Source organism: Oncorhynchus nerka, linkage group LG13, assembly GCF_034236695.1.
Source record: "Oncorhynchus nerka isolate Pitt River linkage group LG13, Oner_Uvic_2.0, whole genome shotgun sequence".
NCBI classification, from domain to species: Eukaryota; Metazoa; Chordata; class Actinopteri; order Salmoniformes; family Salmonidae; genus Oncorhynchus; species Oncorhynchus nerka.
In genome coordinates, this window is record NC_088408.1 from 69,613,760 (window position 1) to 69,629,813 (window position 16,054).

The 16,054-nt window shown below is 40.6% G+C and overlaps 1 protein-coding gene across 1 annotated transcript; it reads right to left on the reverse strand.

The window, feature by feature from the left end:
* Positions 1-2,034: 2,034 nt before the first annotated feature.
* Positions 2,035-15,845, reverse strand: LOC115139996 (BCL2/adenovirus E1B 19 kDa protein-interacting protein 3-like). The gene is made up of 6 exons (XM_029677965.2): positions 15,738-15,845; positions 9,598-9,853; positions 9,406-9,487; positions 9,168-9,274; positions 6,112-6,261; positions 2,035-4,227 (listed from the first exon to the last, which is right to left on the reverse strand). Exons 1-6 carry the CDS (start codon positions 15,793-15,795, stop codon positions 4,179-4,181), a joined length of 702 nt encoding a protein of 233 aa, XP_029533825.1. The 5' UTR covers positions 15,796-15,845; the 3' UTR covers positions 2,035-4,178.
* Between the last annotated feature and the right edge of the window lie 209 nt (positions 15,846-16,054).

Genomic DNA, 16,054 nt, shown 5'->3' on the forward strand with positions numbered 1-16,054 from the left:
GCTGTGTGTTACGAATAACCCTAACCTGTATAATCAAGTTGTGCATGGTCAACATGAATGTTACTACGTTACTAATGTAGTGGGGAAAAGGCCCACACACTGATGTTCCTATACCAACTCTATTGTGACAAGGTACTGTCAGGTTTAAAGTTAACCACCACCTTTGATCGAAACCAATATTGTGCTTATTTAGTAAGACATATTGTGTGTGGAAGCCGTATGGATTAAATGCTGTTATTTTTCACTAAACAATATGAAAGTGAAGTGCATGTTGATTTAATTAATTCCTTAATTTAAAAATGAAACAAGGTCATTCACTTGTATAGGCCCAGTTAGTCTGCCAAACACCTAACTCGAAGTCCTCCTGACTTCAGTCTGGAAAGGCTATTTTGATGTTCTCGGCACAATGCATCGATAATGAAGAGGATGTGATGTTTTTACTGATTGGTTTTCTGTGTCTTTCTCACTCGAACACCAACATGGACAAGCACAAACAGCCCCGAGCCCCCCTTCCAATACCACAGTTGGATTTTCAAATCTAAACAATTTAGTCTCAAACGCCAGGAAAGACACCCGATTAGACTAATTAGCCCATTAAACGGTAGAAATCATCATAACAATCACACAATTGTAGTCTAACCGGGTGGGGAAAAAAATAATCACAACACATAACACCTACTTCATCCTCAGAACTCCTACGGTTAGCCAATCAAAATGTCTGAAATCCCCAAACCCCTCCTCTATTGCCATGGATTTACGATGAGATAGTTTTTGTCAGAGTTTACTTTTAGTAGCAGGTTAGAATTTACGCAGCAGGTTAGGATAATGCATGTAGCAGGTTAGGATACTTAGGTTATGGTTAGGAAAAGGTTAGGGTTAGCTAAAATGCAAACAAATCTACTTTTGACTTCAATTTGACATAAACTGTATCCCAGCTAGCCATGACCGGTATTTGTCCGTTTATAGAGTATACAATAATCAATGGAAACATGGGATGAACCAAGAGGGATCTCTTTCCTACAAAACATTGTTCCGGCATACACATAGACTTTTTTTTAAATCACAAAGAAATTTAAACATTAATTTGGTCACATTTCATGATGAAGCTTAGAGGACAGACATCCAAATCCAGTACTTTTCTATTTACATAATTCCTCTAATCCTCAACTGCTCCGTAACGTGGTAAAAGGGGTAAATTGACATTGTTTAGGCCTACTTGACAGACAAAACGGTGACATACCTTGCAACAATCTATAACCTTTCACAGATATTAAGATAAATGCTTAATGGTCCATTTTTTTAAATGTATTTTTATTTAACCTTTATTTAACTTAGCAAGTCAGTCAACAAATTCCTATTTACAATGACGGCCTAGGAACAGTGGGTTAACTGCCTTGTTCAGGGACAGAAAGACAGATTTTTACCTTGTCAGCTCGGGGATTTGATCTAACAACCTTTTGGTTACTGGCACATTTGACCCAGATTATTGATTTTGTGCATCACTGTTAGAAAATATGGAGAGAAGGCACTGTTACATCTACCCAGTCCATGCGGTCTAGGTTCAATAACATCAGCCAATGAATAATGTGAGACCTCTGCACATGTCCTTTGCTATTCTTTGTACTTTTCATGCATCCCGGTCAGCAATGTAAAGCCACCAAAAAGACACATTAACACTAATCTATCACCTACCTTCCTCTTCTGTTGACATGAATTTATAAGGAACTCAAATATTTGGAAAGCATCAATCCTCTCCTGCTCACTCATTCTCACTTGATATGAGAGCACATCATTTTGCCCTCCTGCTTTTTCCTATTCAAAAGGTTGTAATATGCTCTTCCCACTTATAACCCCACTCCCCTGGAAAAGGTATTCTAAAATGGGAGCATGAAAAGCAGTTGTGGTTGTGTATTTGGTAGGAGGGGGTTTCACAACAATCAATATTATTTCCATCATTTTGTTTTACAACATGTTGTGTTTTACAGTACATTTATGTTCTCCATTTTTTCCTTTCAAAAACTCTGCTTGGGAGTATTGTGGTTAATTTCTCATTTTAATGTCAGTTTTTTTCAATATGATTACAATGAATCAATCTACATGGCTGAAACTTCTTGCTTCTGGAATATATTTTTACAAGCAATAAATTCCCGAGGGCCCTGCCCTCCATACAAACAAGAAAAGCATATTTCAGTTTGTATTTTGGATTATCAGAAGAAAAAAACATCAATGATAATGTGCATACTTCTTCTGCCTTACAAACAAGGACGGACTTCACAATTTTTATGAAAGCTATAACAACCTTTGGCATCTCGTGAATTATACTACGTAAATGCCAATTACAAACTAAGGGCATGCATGCAATGGGAGTTACTTTGAGTTGGTACAAACCAAGAAAAGGCACAAAAAACAATCCCACTCAGAAGGAAAAGAAATACCCCACTCATGTCATCACACCTATCCCCATTGCCCACCAACCTTCCCCCTAAGATACAATACAAAACCCTAAATCACCAAGCAACTCAATACAGTGGAGTAGTGCTGGTTCTGTATAACCACTTTCCAGGGAGTTCCTGGGATAATTACATAGTGTGATGAAAAGAAAACATGTTTTTTACCATTGCCAAAAAAAGGGTAATTTATCATAATTCTTAAAATAGGTCAGTGTTAAACACATATACAAAAAGCATTACTTACGTTACCTTAATAAGGTAGATAATGTCTACCTATGGGTAATGGCTGAGTAGAGCCCATGCTTACATAAAACAGATCACCAAAGGCCATGTCAAAACTTATCAGAGCTGGAGATAGTTTCAGTTTGTCTGTTTGAGTTTGTCTAACCCTATAGTTCGACTTCTCCAATAGTTGAGAGATCAGTGTCAGTGGTACCTTTCCAATGCAATGAAAGCACTGAGATGAAAATATATCTATATTTGGCAATATGCAGTAGTCATTTGTGGCCAGTTATATCATAATTCCACTAATACATCCAACTCAGTATGGTGGCTGGACCTATACACTGGATCTCACTCTGAGGGTGTGTAGCCACACAGGAAAACTTCAATTCAAAGGTTTCTAGAATCAGCGTGAAAAAAAACATAAGATATGACAAAAGAGATGAAGAATGTGTAGCATTGACACATTTGAGTTACTGAACAGCAGGCAGGCAGATGTGTATATTTGTATCTACTATATTATATCTACATAAAAAAATGACATCTTCAATCAAACTTTGGCCTTCTCCTTACTACTGCAGTACTTCACCATGTCCTGCAGAGCATTTAGACATGCTTCTCTTTCTGCATCAACCCACCCATCTGTTTAACTATTTGCTAGGTTGTTTTCCTGATAATCAATGGAAACTTGCAGTAGCCACTAGCATTAATATTCACATCCTTTCACCAAGAGACCACCCTCTTTAGAGAAAATTGGTGCTACTAAAATATGACAAATTAGGTATAACTAGAATAGGGTGGAATTACAACAAAACTTCTGCTGAATTAAAGTCTGGGTAAAAAAAAATCCAAACCATTGCAAAAAACAAACAAACTGAACAACAATACCACTTGATTCAGAGTCACTGCAACTCTTGAAGAGTGTACTTCAGATATGGAGCTTATTTTTGGTTCAGGTGCAAGTAACTATGCAATTAACTGACTTGGAGTAAGGAGCAGGAAGATAAAACACTCCAAGACACTTGACCTCTCACAGCACAATCTCTGTCTAAGCTAAGGCATCTATATGGAAATCTCAAAGAGATTCCCAAAGGTTCAGGCCCCCTGCCATCCAATACCAGCCACCTCAGTGTTTGTGCAGTATAGGATTTCAATAACTGAATTGAGAATCATTTGTTCCAAAAGTACCACAGTCAGGTTCAGGCAGGGGCTGTGAACTATTATGGGTTGATAGTGGTCATTACTGTCCGATGCTACAGTTCGCTCTGTGCCCAATCTGTGTCAAAAGGTAAAGGGTCCCAAACGTTGACGAATTGTGAACCTTCCAAAAGCACCCAACATAAAAAAACTGGGGTGAGTCAGTGTCAGGTAAAGTGGTAAAAACATAGGAAAAAAATCTGAGGAGGAAGCTAGCTAGGTAAACAATGGATGCAGAGGAAAAGAGGGCATTTTAGCACAAATATTTTTTTAGACAGGACAACTTCCAGGCACTGCTTTAGTTTGGGTTTAGAAAGAGCTGGTGGAAGGTGTGGTGAGTCTCTTTCCAAGGTAGACCCTAAGGAGAGAATAAGTACAGCATGACAATGATTCAACAGCAGACATAATCTACATTGAACAAAAATATAAACGCAACATGCAACAATTTCAAAGATTTTACTGAGTTACAGTTCATAAGGAAATCAGTCAATTTAAATAAATTAATCAGGCCCTAATCTATGGATTTCACATGACTGGGAATACAGATATGCATCTGTTGGTCACAGAAACCTTTTTTTTTTTAAAGTAGGGGCGTGGATCAGAAAACCAGTCAGTATGTGGTGTGACCACCATTTGCCTCATGCACCGCAACACATCTCCTTGGCATAGAGTTGATCAGGCTGTTGATTGTGGCCTGTGGAATATTGTCCCACTCCTCTTCAATGGCTGTGTGAAATTGCTGGATATTGACAGGAACTGGAACACGCTGTCATACATGTCAATCCAGAGCATCCCAAACCTGCTCAATGGGTGACATATCTGGTGAGTATACAGGCCATCAAAGAACTGGGACATTTCAGATTCCAGGAATTGTGTACAGATCCTTGCGACATGGGCCGTACATTATCATGCTGAAACATGAGGTGATGGCGGTGGATGAATGGCACAACAATGTGCGTCAGGGTCCCATCATGGTATCTCTGTGCATTCAAATTGCCATCGATAAAATTGTGTTCATTGTCCGTAGCATATGCCTGCCCATACCATAACCCCACCGCACCCACGGGGCACTAAGTTGACATCAACAAACCGCTTGACCGCACAATGCCATGCACGCTGTCTGCCATCTTTCTGGTACAGTTGAAACTGAGATTCATCCTTGAAGAACACACTTCTCAAGCGTGCCAGTAGACATCGAAGGTGAGCATAACGCCGAACTGCAGTCAGGTCATGCACACAGATGAGCTTCCCTGAGACGATTTTTGACAGCTTGTGCAGCAATTCTTCGGTTGTGCAAACCCACAGTTTCATCAGCTGTCCAGGTGGCCTGGTCTCAGATGATCCCGCAGGTAAAGAAGCCGGACGTGGCGTGGTTACACGTGGTCTGTGGTTGCGAGGCCGGTTTGACTTTTTTTAAATTAAATGTTTTATTTAAAATGTTACATTTATTTAACTAGGCAAGTCAGGTAAGAACAAATCCTTATTTACAATGACGGTCTACACCGTTCAAATGACGCTGGGCCAATTGTGCGCCGCCCTATGGTGCTACCAATAACGTCCGTTTGTGATACAGCCTGGATTCTGTAGTGACGCTTCAAGCACTGAGATGCAGTGCCTTAGACATTTGCGCCACTCGGGAGCCGCCAGTCAGAGGAGGAAGGCCCAGAGAAAGACAGAGAAGATGATATCCTGATGAACAAAGGTGCAGACTGGGTTGCAGATTGGTCGTACTGCAAAATTCGCAAAAAGAACGTCGGAGGCACAGCTTATGGTAGGGAAATTAACATTCAATTCTCTGGCAACTACTCTGGTGGACATTCCTGCAGTCAGTATGCCAATTGCACGCTCCCTCAAAACTTGAGACATCTGTGGCATTGTGTTGTGTGACAAAACTGCACATTTTAGAGTGGCCTTTTATTGTCCCCAGCACAAGGTGCACCTGTGTAATGATCATGCTATTTAATCAGCTTCTTGAAATGCCACACCTGTCAGGTGGATGGATTATCTTGGCAAAGACGAAATGCTCACTAACAGGGATGTAAACAAATTTGTGAACAACATTTTTGAGAAATAAGAAATAATAATATTTTTTGTGCGTATGGAACATTTCTGGGATCTTTTATTTCAGCTCATGAAACATGGGACCAACACTTTACATGTAGCGTTTATACTTTTCTTCAGTGTACAAATACTCACACATCCAATTGATTTTCTAGTTGTGTAAGATGGTACAGTCACTCACCCGATACCAAGGGCAAGGATGTGAGACAGGACTAAGGAGGGGATGAAGACTTTGAGGAAGTCAGCAGAGAAGACACCCCCTTTCTTCATGGCTCCACTCTTTCTCATGCTGAGGGATACTGAGTTTCTGGGGTGTTGGAAGTGGAACTCCCTACAGAAAAAGAACCAAAAAAATATCACTGAACATGTTGGCAATTTTGAATTACATTGGCTTCCTACAGAAAATGATCATTTCTATTATATGCTTTAACATTCTACATTTACATTACATTTAAGTCATTTAGCAGACGCTCTTATCCAGAGCGACATGGACTAATATGGAATTGGATACGTTTAGTCTATTTTCGCTATGATTAGAGGTCGACCGATTAATCGGAATGGCCGATTAATTAGGGCTGATTTCAAGTTTTCATAACAATCGGAAATCTGTATTTTTCATGATTTATTTTTTACAGTTACACATTTATTTAATCTTTAAGAACACATTCTTATTTTCAATGACGGCCTAGGAACGAGGCAGAACGACAGATTTGTACCTTGTCAGCTCGGGGGATCCAATCTTGCAACCATACATATATATATATATTTTTTTACCCCTTTTTTCTCCCCAATTTTGTGGTATCCAATTGTTGTAGTAGCTACTATCTTGTCTCATCGCTACAACTCCCGTACGGGCTCGGGAGAGACGAAGGTTGAAAGTCATGCGTCCTCCGATAAACAACCCAGCCAGCCGTACTGCTTCTTAACACAGCGCGCATCCAACCCGGAAGCCAGCCGCACCAATGTGTCGGAGGCTACACCGTACACCTGGCAACCTTGGTTAGCGCGCACTGCGCCCGGCCCGCCACAGGAGTCGCTGGTGCGCGCTGAGACAAGGACATCCCTACCGACCCAGCCCTCCCTAACCCGGACGACGCTAGGCCAATTGTGCGTCGCCCCACGGACCTCACGGTCGCGGCCGGTTACGACAGAGCCTGGGCGCGAACCCAGGGACTCTGATGGCACAGCTGGCGCTGCAGTACAGCGCCCTTAACCACTGTGCCACCCGGGAGGCCCGCAACCATACAGTTAACTAGTCCAATGCTCTAACCACCTGCCTCACGAGGAGCTTGGCTGTTATGCGAATGCAGTAAGCCAAGGTAAGTTGCTAGCTAGCATTAACCTTATCTTATAAAAAACAATCAATCAACGACTGTCGTTGCTCCAATGTGTACTTAACCATAAACATCAATGCCTTTCTTAAAATCAATTCACAAGTATATAGTTTTAAACCTGTATATTTAGCTAAAAGAAATCCAGGTTAGCAGGCAATATTAACCAGGTGAAATTGGGTCACTTCTCTTGAGTTCATTGTACGCAGAGTCAGGGTATATGCAACAGTTTGGGCCGCCTGGCTCTTTGCGAACTTATTTGCCAGAATTCTACGTAATTATGACATAACATTGAAGGTTGTGCAATGTAACAGGAATATTTAGACTCATGGATGCCACCCGTTAGATAAAATACGGAGCGGAATAAACGTTTTGTTTTCGAGGTGATAGTTTCCAGATTTGACCTAAGGCTCGTATTTCTGTGTGTTTATTATAGTTAAGTCTATGATTTGATATTTTATAGAGCAGTCTGACTGAGGGGTGGTAGGCAGCAGTAGGCTCGTAATAGTATATGGTTTAGAGAGAAATAGTCGACGCGTTATAATTCCTGTAAAACTTGCGGCTGAACTTGAAAGGGGTTCCTTCGTTATTTTACCGTTCATGTCTTCCATACAGAATGTCTTGATCTACTTCAAATAAGGTCAAATCAAATCAAATTTTATTTGTCACATACACATGGTTAGCAGATGTTAATGCGAGTGTAGCGAAATGCTTGTGCTTCTAGTTCCGACAATGCAGTAATAACCAACAAGTAATCTAACTAACAATTCCAAAACTACTGTCTTATACACAGTGTAAGGGGATAAAGAATATGTACATAAAGATATATGAATGAGTGATGGTACAGAGCAGCATAGGCAAGATACAGTAGATGGTATCGAGTACAGTATATACATATGAGATGCGTATGTAAACAAAGTGGCATAGTTAAAGTGGCTAGTGATACATGTATTACATAAGGATGCAGTAGATTATATAGAGTACAGTATATACGTATACATATGAGATGAATAATGTAGGGTATGTAAACATTATATTAGGTAGCATTGTTTAAAGTGGCTAGTGATATATTTTCGGTGTTTCGTGCTTAAACCGCCTCGGTGTTTTGATACCCGTGTAAATCTCACTAGGATAAGGTAACGTTTGTCAAAATATTTTTATAAATCCACTCTACAAAAATAATGATCTTCGCTTATATTTAGCCAATATTGATCAGAGTTACCTTGTCCTATGGATATCTACACAGTTATAAAATTGGCAAGGTGGTGTAAGCCTACACGACACACAGACGTTATTTTAAGTGAATCTAAAAATATCCTATGGAATAAATGAATGAAGGAACCGGTTTTCAGATTTTGCTAGGTGTCATGGGAATTATGACTCACACTTTGGTAGTCAATTCTTACCATGTCCATTATTAAAATAGGATATTCCTGCATGTAGAAATTACAGTTTTTGTTTTCAACATTCATCACAGGTAACTTAAACTCTATTTTTATTCAAACAGTTGAGAGTATTTGTCTCCTAAGCAGAATCTTCAGTATAATTGTCACTTCAGGGCTGTGTGTGTGTTTTACAGATGGCAGAGAAAAGCAGAGCACCAGTGTGGGACTATTACATGGAATTGGCACCAGGGAAAGCAAGATGTCTTATTTGTGATAAAGATGTAAGCATGGGGTCAGCAACGGCTAAATAAAAAAATACCATCAACCTGTGGAATCACCTTAAGAACACCCATCCAAAAGCCCATATGTATTATATATATGTTAAAAATCGACCGATTAATCGGTATCAACTTTTTTTTGCCCTCCAATAATCGGTATCGGCGTTGAAAAATCATAATCAGTCGACCTCTAATTTAGACTACAAGTTTATTTATGTTAGATTGTGTGCAGTGTCTCCTTACTTGGGGGGAATGTTTTCGGGCCGACTGGACCAATCTGCAACCCAGTCTGCACCTTTGTTCATCAGGATATCATCTTCTCTGTCTTTCTCTGGGCCTTCCTCCTCTGACTGTAGATGTGGAGAAAGAGAGAGCACACAGGTGAGTGAGCAGAGAGGTCCTGTAGGCCTATACTGTAACAGTGATGTCAGGGGCATGGATGGAGGAACAGACACATGAGAGCAGACTGGGTTTTTTATACCTGGCTCCCTCTCCTACTAGACATCTCCAAGTCAAAGGTAACCTGGCTGTCATCCTGATCTGGACTGGAAGGTCTATGAGGACTGAGGCACAACACAGGAAGCAAATAAATACACAAATTATACAAACACCCAAACATGGAGTAAAGAGCTCAGGGAGGGGGCTAACCAAAAACATGACACTCCCTTCCTACCTGTCACAGGAGGAGCTGCTTTGGCTGGACTCGTGCTGGGCATCCAGCAGGATCTTATTCATGTCTGCATTGTGGATAGAGGAGGATGAGGGCACATGCCCCAGCCCCCCTGTCAGACTCTCCTCCACCTCCTCTGGCACCACTTCCAGAGCCTGAGGGGCCTGACTCTCTCCCTCATTCCCGTTCTCCGTGTTGGGGTTTGGCAGCAGAGCCTGGTTCCTGTTGTTTCCATTCATCCCCAGCTCTACCCACGACCCTGAAAACACAAGCATAAAATGGGGATCAGAGTAAGTGTGGGTATCAGTACAAATGTTGATAATAGTGACATAAGTCCATGGTAAAGACGCAGTGACAAGTTCTCAAAGTCAATGCACCAAAACATTGACATTTTGAAAAGATAACTTGTAGCACTGTTGTTTTATAATGTGGCTATTGTAATTCAAATGAGCAAGCTGGAGAAAGAATAGCTCCTGTAAGTGCTTGCAATTAAAGTTACGCGGTCAACAAAGACAGAAATCATCATGACACAAAGATACTTACTCAGCCTGAATGGTGATCTAGGCTATAGATCCTGAATCAGCAGACATTTGTATTTCAGGTTGGTCTACAGCAGAGAGCCCCTGGCAGAGCAATGCATCCCCTCTGCTGTTTAGGACCCTTTATCTCAGATGCATGAGACCTGTGCTTTGTCTGGCACTCAGCCACTCACAGTATGTGTCAAGCAAAGTCACTGTATGGAACATACAGCAGTGTATGTTAACAAGGAGAGCCATGGTGGATGGCTGCCTTATGCTCTTGAGGATTAGACCTAACTCCACATTTTTATTTGATTTATTTCACCTTTATTTAACCAGGTAGGCTAGTTGAGAACAAGTTCTCATTTACAACTGCGACCTGGCCAAGATAAAGCAAAGCAGCGTGACACAAACAACAACACAGAGTTCCACATGGAAAAAACAAACATACAGTCAATAATACAATAGAAAACGTTTATATAAAGTGTGTGCAAATGAGGTAGGATAAGGGAGGTAAGGCAATAAATAGGCCATAGAGATCAAATAATTACAATATAGCAATTAAACACTGGAGTGATAGATGTGCAGAAGATGAATGTGCAAGTAGAGATACCAGGTTGCGAAGGAAAATAAATAAATAACAGTACAGGGATGAGGTAGTTGGATAGGCTTTTAACAGATGGGCTATGTACAGGTGCAGTGATCTGTGAGCTGCTCTGACAGCTGGTGCTTAAAGTTAGCGAGGGAGATATGAGTCTCGAGCTTCAGTGATTTATTGCAGTTTGTTCCAGTCATTGGCAGCAGAGAACTGAAAGGAAAGGCGACCAAAGGAGGAATTGGCTTTGGAGGTGACCAGTCAAATATACCTCCTGGAGTGCGTGCTATGGGTGGGTGCTGCTATGGTGACCAGTGAGCTGAGATAAGGTGGGGCTTGACCTAGCAAAGACTTATAGATGACCTGGAGCCAGTGGGTTTGGCAACGAATATGAAGCGAGGGCCAGCCAACGAAATCATACAGGTCGCAGTGGTGGGTAGTATATGGGGCTTTGGTGACAAAACGGATGGCACTGTGATAGACTACATCCAATTTATTGAGTAGAGTGTTGGAGGCTATTTTGTAAATGACATCGCCAAAGTCAAGCTTCGGTAGGATAGTCAGTTTTACGAGGGTATGTTTGGCAGCGTGATTGAAGGATGCTTTGTTGCAAAATAGGAAGCCGATTCTAGATTTAATTTTGGATTGGAGATGCTTAATGTGAGTCTGGAAGGAGTTTACAGTCGAACCATACACCTAGGTATTTGTAGGTGTCCACATATTCTAAATCAGAACCGTCCAGATTAGTGACTCTGGACGAGCGTGCAGGTACAGGCAGCGATCGATTGAATAGCATGCATTTAGTTTTACTTGCATTTAAGAACAGTTGGAGGCCATGGAAGGAGAGTTGTATGGCATTGAAGCTCATCTGGAGGGTTGTTAACACAGTGTCCAAAGAAGGGCCAGAAGTATACAGAATGGTGTCGTCTGCATAGAGGTGGATCAAAGAATCACCAGCAGCAAGAGCGACATCATTGATGTATACAGAGAAGAGAGTCGGCCCGAGAATTGAACTTTGTGGCACCCTCATAGAGATTGCCAGAGGTCCGGACAACAGGCCCTCCGATATGACACACTGAACTCTATCAGAGTAGTTGGTGAACCAGGCGAGGCAGTCATTTGAGAAACCAAGGCTATTGAGTCTGCCGATAAGAATGTGATGATTGACAGAGTCGAAAGCCTTGGCCAGGTCGATGAATACAGCTGCACAGTCTTGTCTCATATCGATGGCAGTTATGATATCGTTTAGGACCTTGAGTGTGGCTGAGGTGCACCCACGACCAGCTCGGAAATCAGATTGCAATGCGGAGAAGGTACGGTGGGATTCGAAATGGTCGGTGATCTGTTTGTTAACTTGGCTTTTGAAGACCATAGAAAGGTAGGGCAGGATGGATATAGGTCTGCAACAGTTTGGGTCTAGAGTGTCTTCTCCTTTGAAGAGAGGGATGACGGTGGCAGCTTTCCAATCTTTGGGGATCTCAGATGATACGAAAGAGAGGTTGGACAGGCTAGTAATAGGGGTTGCAACAATTTCAGCTGATAATTTTAGAAAGAGAGGGTCCAGATTCTCTAGCCTGGTTGATTTTGTAGGGGTCCATATTTTGCAGCTCTTTCAGAACATCAGCTATCCTTATTTGGGTGAAGGAGAAATGGGGGAGGCTTGGGCAAGTTGCTGTGGGGAGGTACAGGGCTGTTGACCAGGGTAGGGGTAGCCATGTGGAAAGCATGGCCAGCCGTAGAGAAATGCTTATTGAAATTCTCAATTATCATCGATTTATGGGTGGTGACAGTGTTTCCTAGCCTCAGTGCAATGGGCAGCTGGGAGGAGGTGCTCTTATTCTTCATGGACTTTACAGTGTCCCAGAACGTCTTGGAGTTTGTGCTACAGGATGCAAATTTCTGTTTGAAAAAGCTAGCCTTTGCTTTCCTAACTTCCCTGAAGTTATGCACATGCTTAAAAGCAGAATAATTTTTTTTTTAAACTAAAAATGGATGTGGATGCAAGGTTTTTAGATGTCAAAGACACCGGTAGTGGTTCTCTTTACAAAAAGGCTGCATGTGCATATTACTGAAACAAGTGACGCCATGAATAAAAACAAACATACTGTACTTCAGGAGAGTTCAGTTTAAAACATGGCCCTGGACTAAGTCTAGCAAGCTGCAACTTTGGAACAAAGCATGCTCTTGGTCTTTGCTCAAGTCATAAACAAGCTCCCATGCCTATTAAAGAGCAATTCCGCCACTTTTCAATCTCATATTCATTATTTCCAGGACCATACCAGTGTTTACAAATGTGAAAACATTGCGTTTCTATGATCTGTGGTTAAAAAGATAAGGTCCTAAAAAAATCTCTGTGACAGCTCAAGGCAGGATTAAGTAGGAAGTAGGAAAAGCAGTGATTTTCAAAACCTGCAACGAGTTTCTATCCAGAGTGAGTGTGTTTTCTTAGTCCCAACATAACCATGAATCTCAGTGTTTGAAAAGCAACCTCTTTACATTAAAAAAAAAAAACTTTTGATGTTAAACTTCATATTTGTTTCTACAAAATGTAGAAATTCTGTTCCCGGTCCAAAATGACCGCCCCATTATAGCTGATTATAAATCCATAATAATACATATATTATCACCTAATGTTGTGTTAGCTATTTTTATCCACTTAAGTTATTTTGAACATTACATGTTTTTAACTTCTATTTGCTATTTATGGCCTGTAGGCCTCATTCACCTGAGCTCACACAACTTGTTTGAGTAAAAAATAAAATGTTTGGATTATTTTGACTATAACAAAGACTCATATTAAACATATTGTGCTATTTATAGCAGACTACTTTGTGCCAAAGTTTAACAAGGACTCCTCACCAGTGTCTTGATCAAAGATATGATCAAGATCCTCACATACAGTATATTGTTTGGTGCTGCCACAGAATTAATTGTGAGCAAGGCCTCAAAAAAGCTTTATATACCAGAGCTGCAAGAAAAGTTCTATATATTATTAAAACAATGTTGTGATTGTTTGTGAGAATGTGAACAGGTGTGGTTCCCTTGGGGGAAAGATCCTATTTCCTGTGGGGGTTGCCATGGAAGCCAAGAAGGGGAGTGAGGTGTGTGTGTGTGCTCAAACACACATGCATGTGGGGGTCTGGGAGAGGAAGTGTGTCCATTTGATGAATGGTCATGTGCCTGAACTCAATTTCATACACTAATTGTAGTTTCACCCATTCATTTCTAATGATCAGTCATTTGTGACAGGGAACACCAAAATGTATTTTGTGTGTTCAGATGCCCTGTGTGGACGAAGTCATGGAACCATAAAACAATCAGATTAAATTAACTACATTTTTCAGAGAGAACACGTGTAAATCGGTACAATTCGACCAGAACACAGGAGGGTTAAGATAAAATATTCCTTATTTCCTCTTTGAGGGACATCAATTGTAATTGGGGGTCCTAAATTCCACTGTACCAGTGACATTATGTTGTTCCAATATAGGCCCTTACATAAATGTGCATATTCTATCAAACATAGACATAGCATACAAAATGTGTTTATTTAATAAAGGATGTATATCCATTAACAACTTAAATGTTACTTGTCACATGAGAAGAATACAACGGGTGTATACTTTACTGTGAAATGCTTGATTACCAGATCTTCAAAACGATGCAGTTAAAAAAACGATGCAGTTAAATTATAATAAAAAGAAAAATAGTAACACAAGAGGAATACAATGCACAAGAATGAGGCTATATATAAGGAGTGCCAGTAGCAGATCAATGTGCAGGAGTAAGGTCCATTATCTGTCGTAGTATGCCTATTATATCATTCATAATTTACCATTATCAGTTTGTCTATAAATAACACACTATCCAGCCGATAGCCTGCATTTCATGATAGTGGTACTGCCTCTCACAGCAGCCTGCCCTAATGGAATTCAGACTGCTCCCAGACAGGCAGGAAAGAGGGAGGGAGGAGAGTTACGCAATCTCTGGAAGCTACGCTAAAGCATCAAATCAAAGCTCCTCCCCACACCCCTGTCTGTTAACCAGTTTAGCCTGAGCAACATTCAACTCACTAAACCTCTTCTGTAGGAAATTCCCAGTGCACTAGAAACCGACTGAATCGCCATAACGTGTAAAGGGACAGAGCCCCCGTGACAGAAAGTACTATACAAGGACACCGATCATTAAAACATATACCATCTTAACCTTGTGCTTTTTCCTCCAAAGTGGACTTCTTGGGCAGTTTTGAGACTGCATCTGATGGTCATATGAATATTGAGTTTGTTCAAGCATACAGTAATTGTCATTGGGGGTTGAAGTAGGTTATACGCCTATTGCGTTAAGTAATTCAATGCTAGCTATACATTTGAAATCGTTTATTTTTTCTTACGGATTAGATTGAATAGGCTATCTTTAGTATACATTTTATGAGAAAGCCTAAGGATATGGGATGTCACTCAGTATCACCGAGTATTATGGGCATTGATGGGCCTATAGTTGTTCAAATAATTTTTTACTCTAGAATTAATTAGAATATTTAATCTAGAATCTACATTGTCTAGTAGTCAGTGGTGTTGCACTGCATTCTTTCCACAGTAGACAAGCAGTTCCAAAGAATTCCGTTCGCCTTGTGGATGAAAAAAATCGACAATGCAGAGTGCAGCAGACAATATAAACCAACAATCCTTATGAATAACTGGAAATTGAGTTAAGTAAATATATTACACAATTAAAATTGAAGAATTGTCTCTAATTCGACAAAATTGGTTTGTTTTTCTCATTTTATTTGGACTTGTTTTGATATAGGTTAAGCCTGCCCCCAGGCAAACCAGCGTTTACTTATCCATGATTGGTTGAAATCTTGTCACTAAAACATTTAAAGTCAATCCATTGGAGCAGCAAAGTTGACTTATGGTCAATATTGCTGTAACCTTCTGTTTATAAACACATACCACGAAAAGCAAGCCCATTCGTTGCAAATGTATTTAAAACTCTTGAGATTGTTCAAAAAGGTTTACAATTATACTTACCGTTGAGGCCTGGCTCCCCGTTATTGTTTTGCAGAGCAGCAGCAGTGGTGGTGGACATGTTGCCTACCTTAGTTAGTGATCGTCAACATGACGCAAGCAATGGCACGCGCAGGCGCATAATTTTTTAATGGCCCCGAGGGAGACTTATCACAAATATTTCACCAACTAATTTGTAGTCCCGAAATATGCAACAAAACAAATAAAACAGGGAACACAATATAATGCATATTGTTTGGACACAAGTTTGAGTATGTGTAGCCTAGCACAAATACCAATCATATTTGAGGTATGTTTGCAATGCATATTTGGTCTCCTTG

Bases quoted from the DNA above. Each gene is read 5' to 3' on its own strand.
- LOC115139996 (XM_029677965.2), bottom strand. From the start codon at position 15,795: ATGTCCACCACCACTGCTGCTGCTCTGCAAAACAATAACGGGGAGCCA. The intron at 6,262-9,167 runs GTAAGGAGACAC...CTTTTTCTGTAG, and splicing joins CCCGAAAACATTCCCCCCAA to GGAGTTCCACTTCCAACACC. The intron at 4,228-6,111 runs GTGAGTGACTGT...TTCTCTCCTTAG, and splicing joins ATCCTTGCCCTTGGTATCGG to GGTCTACCTTGGAAAGAGAC.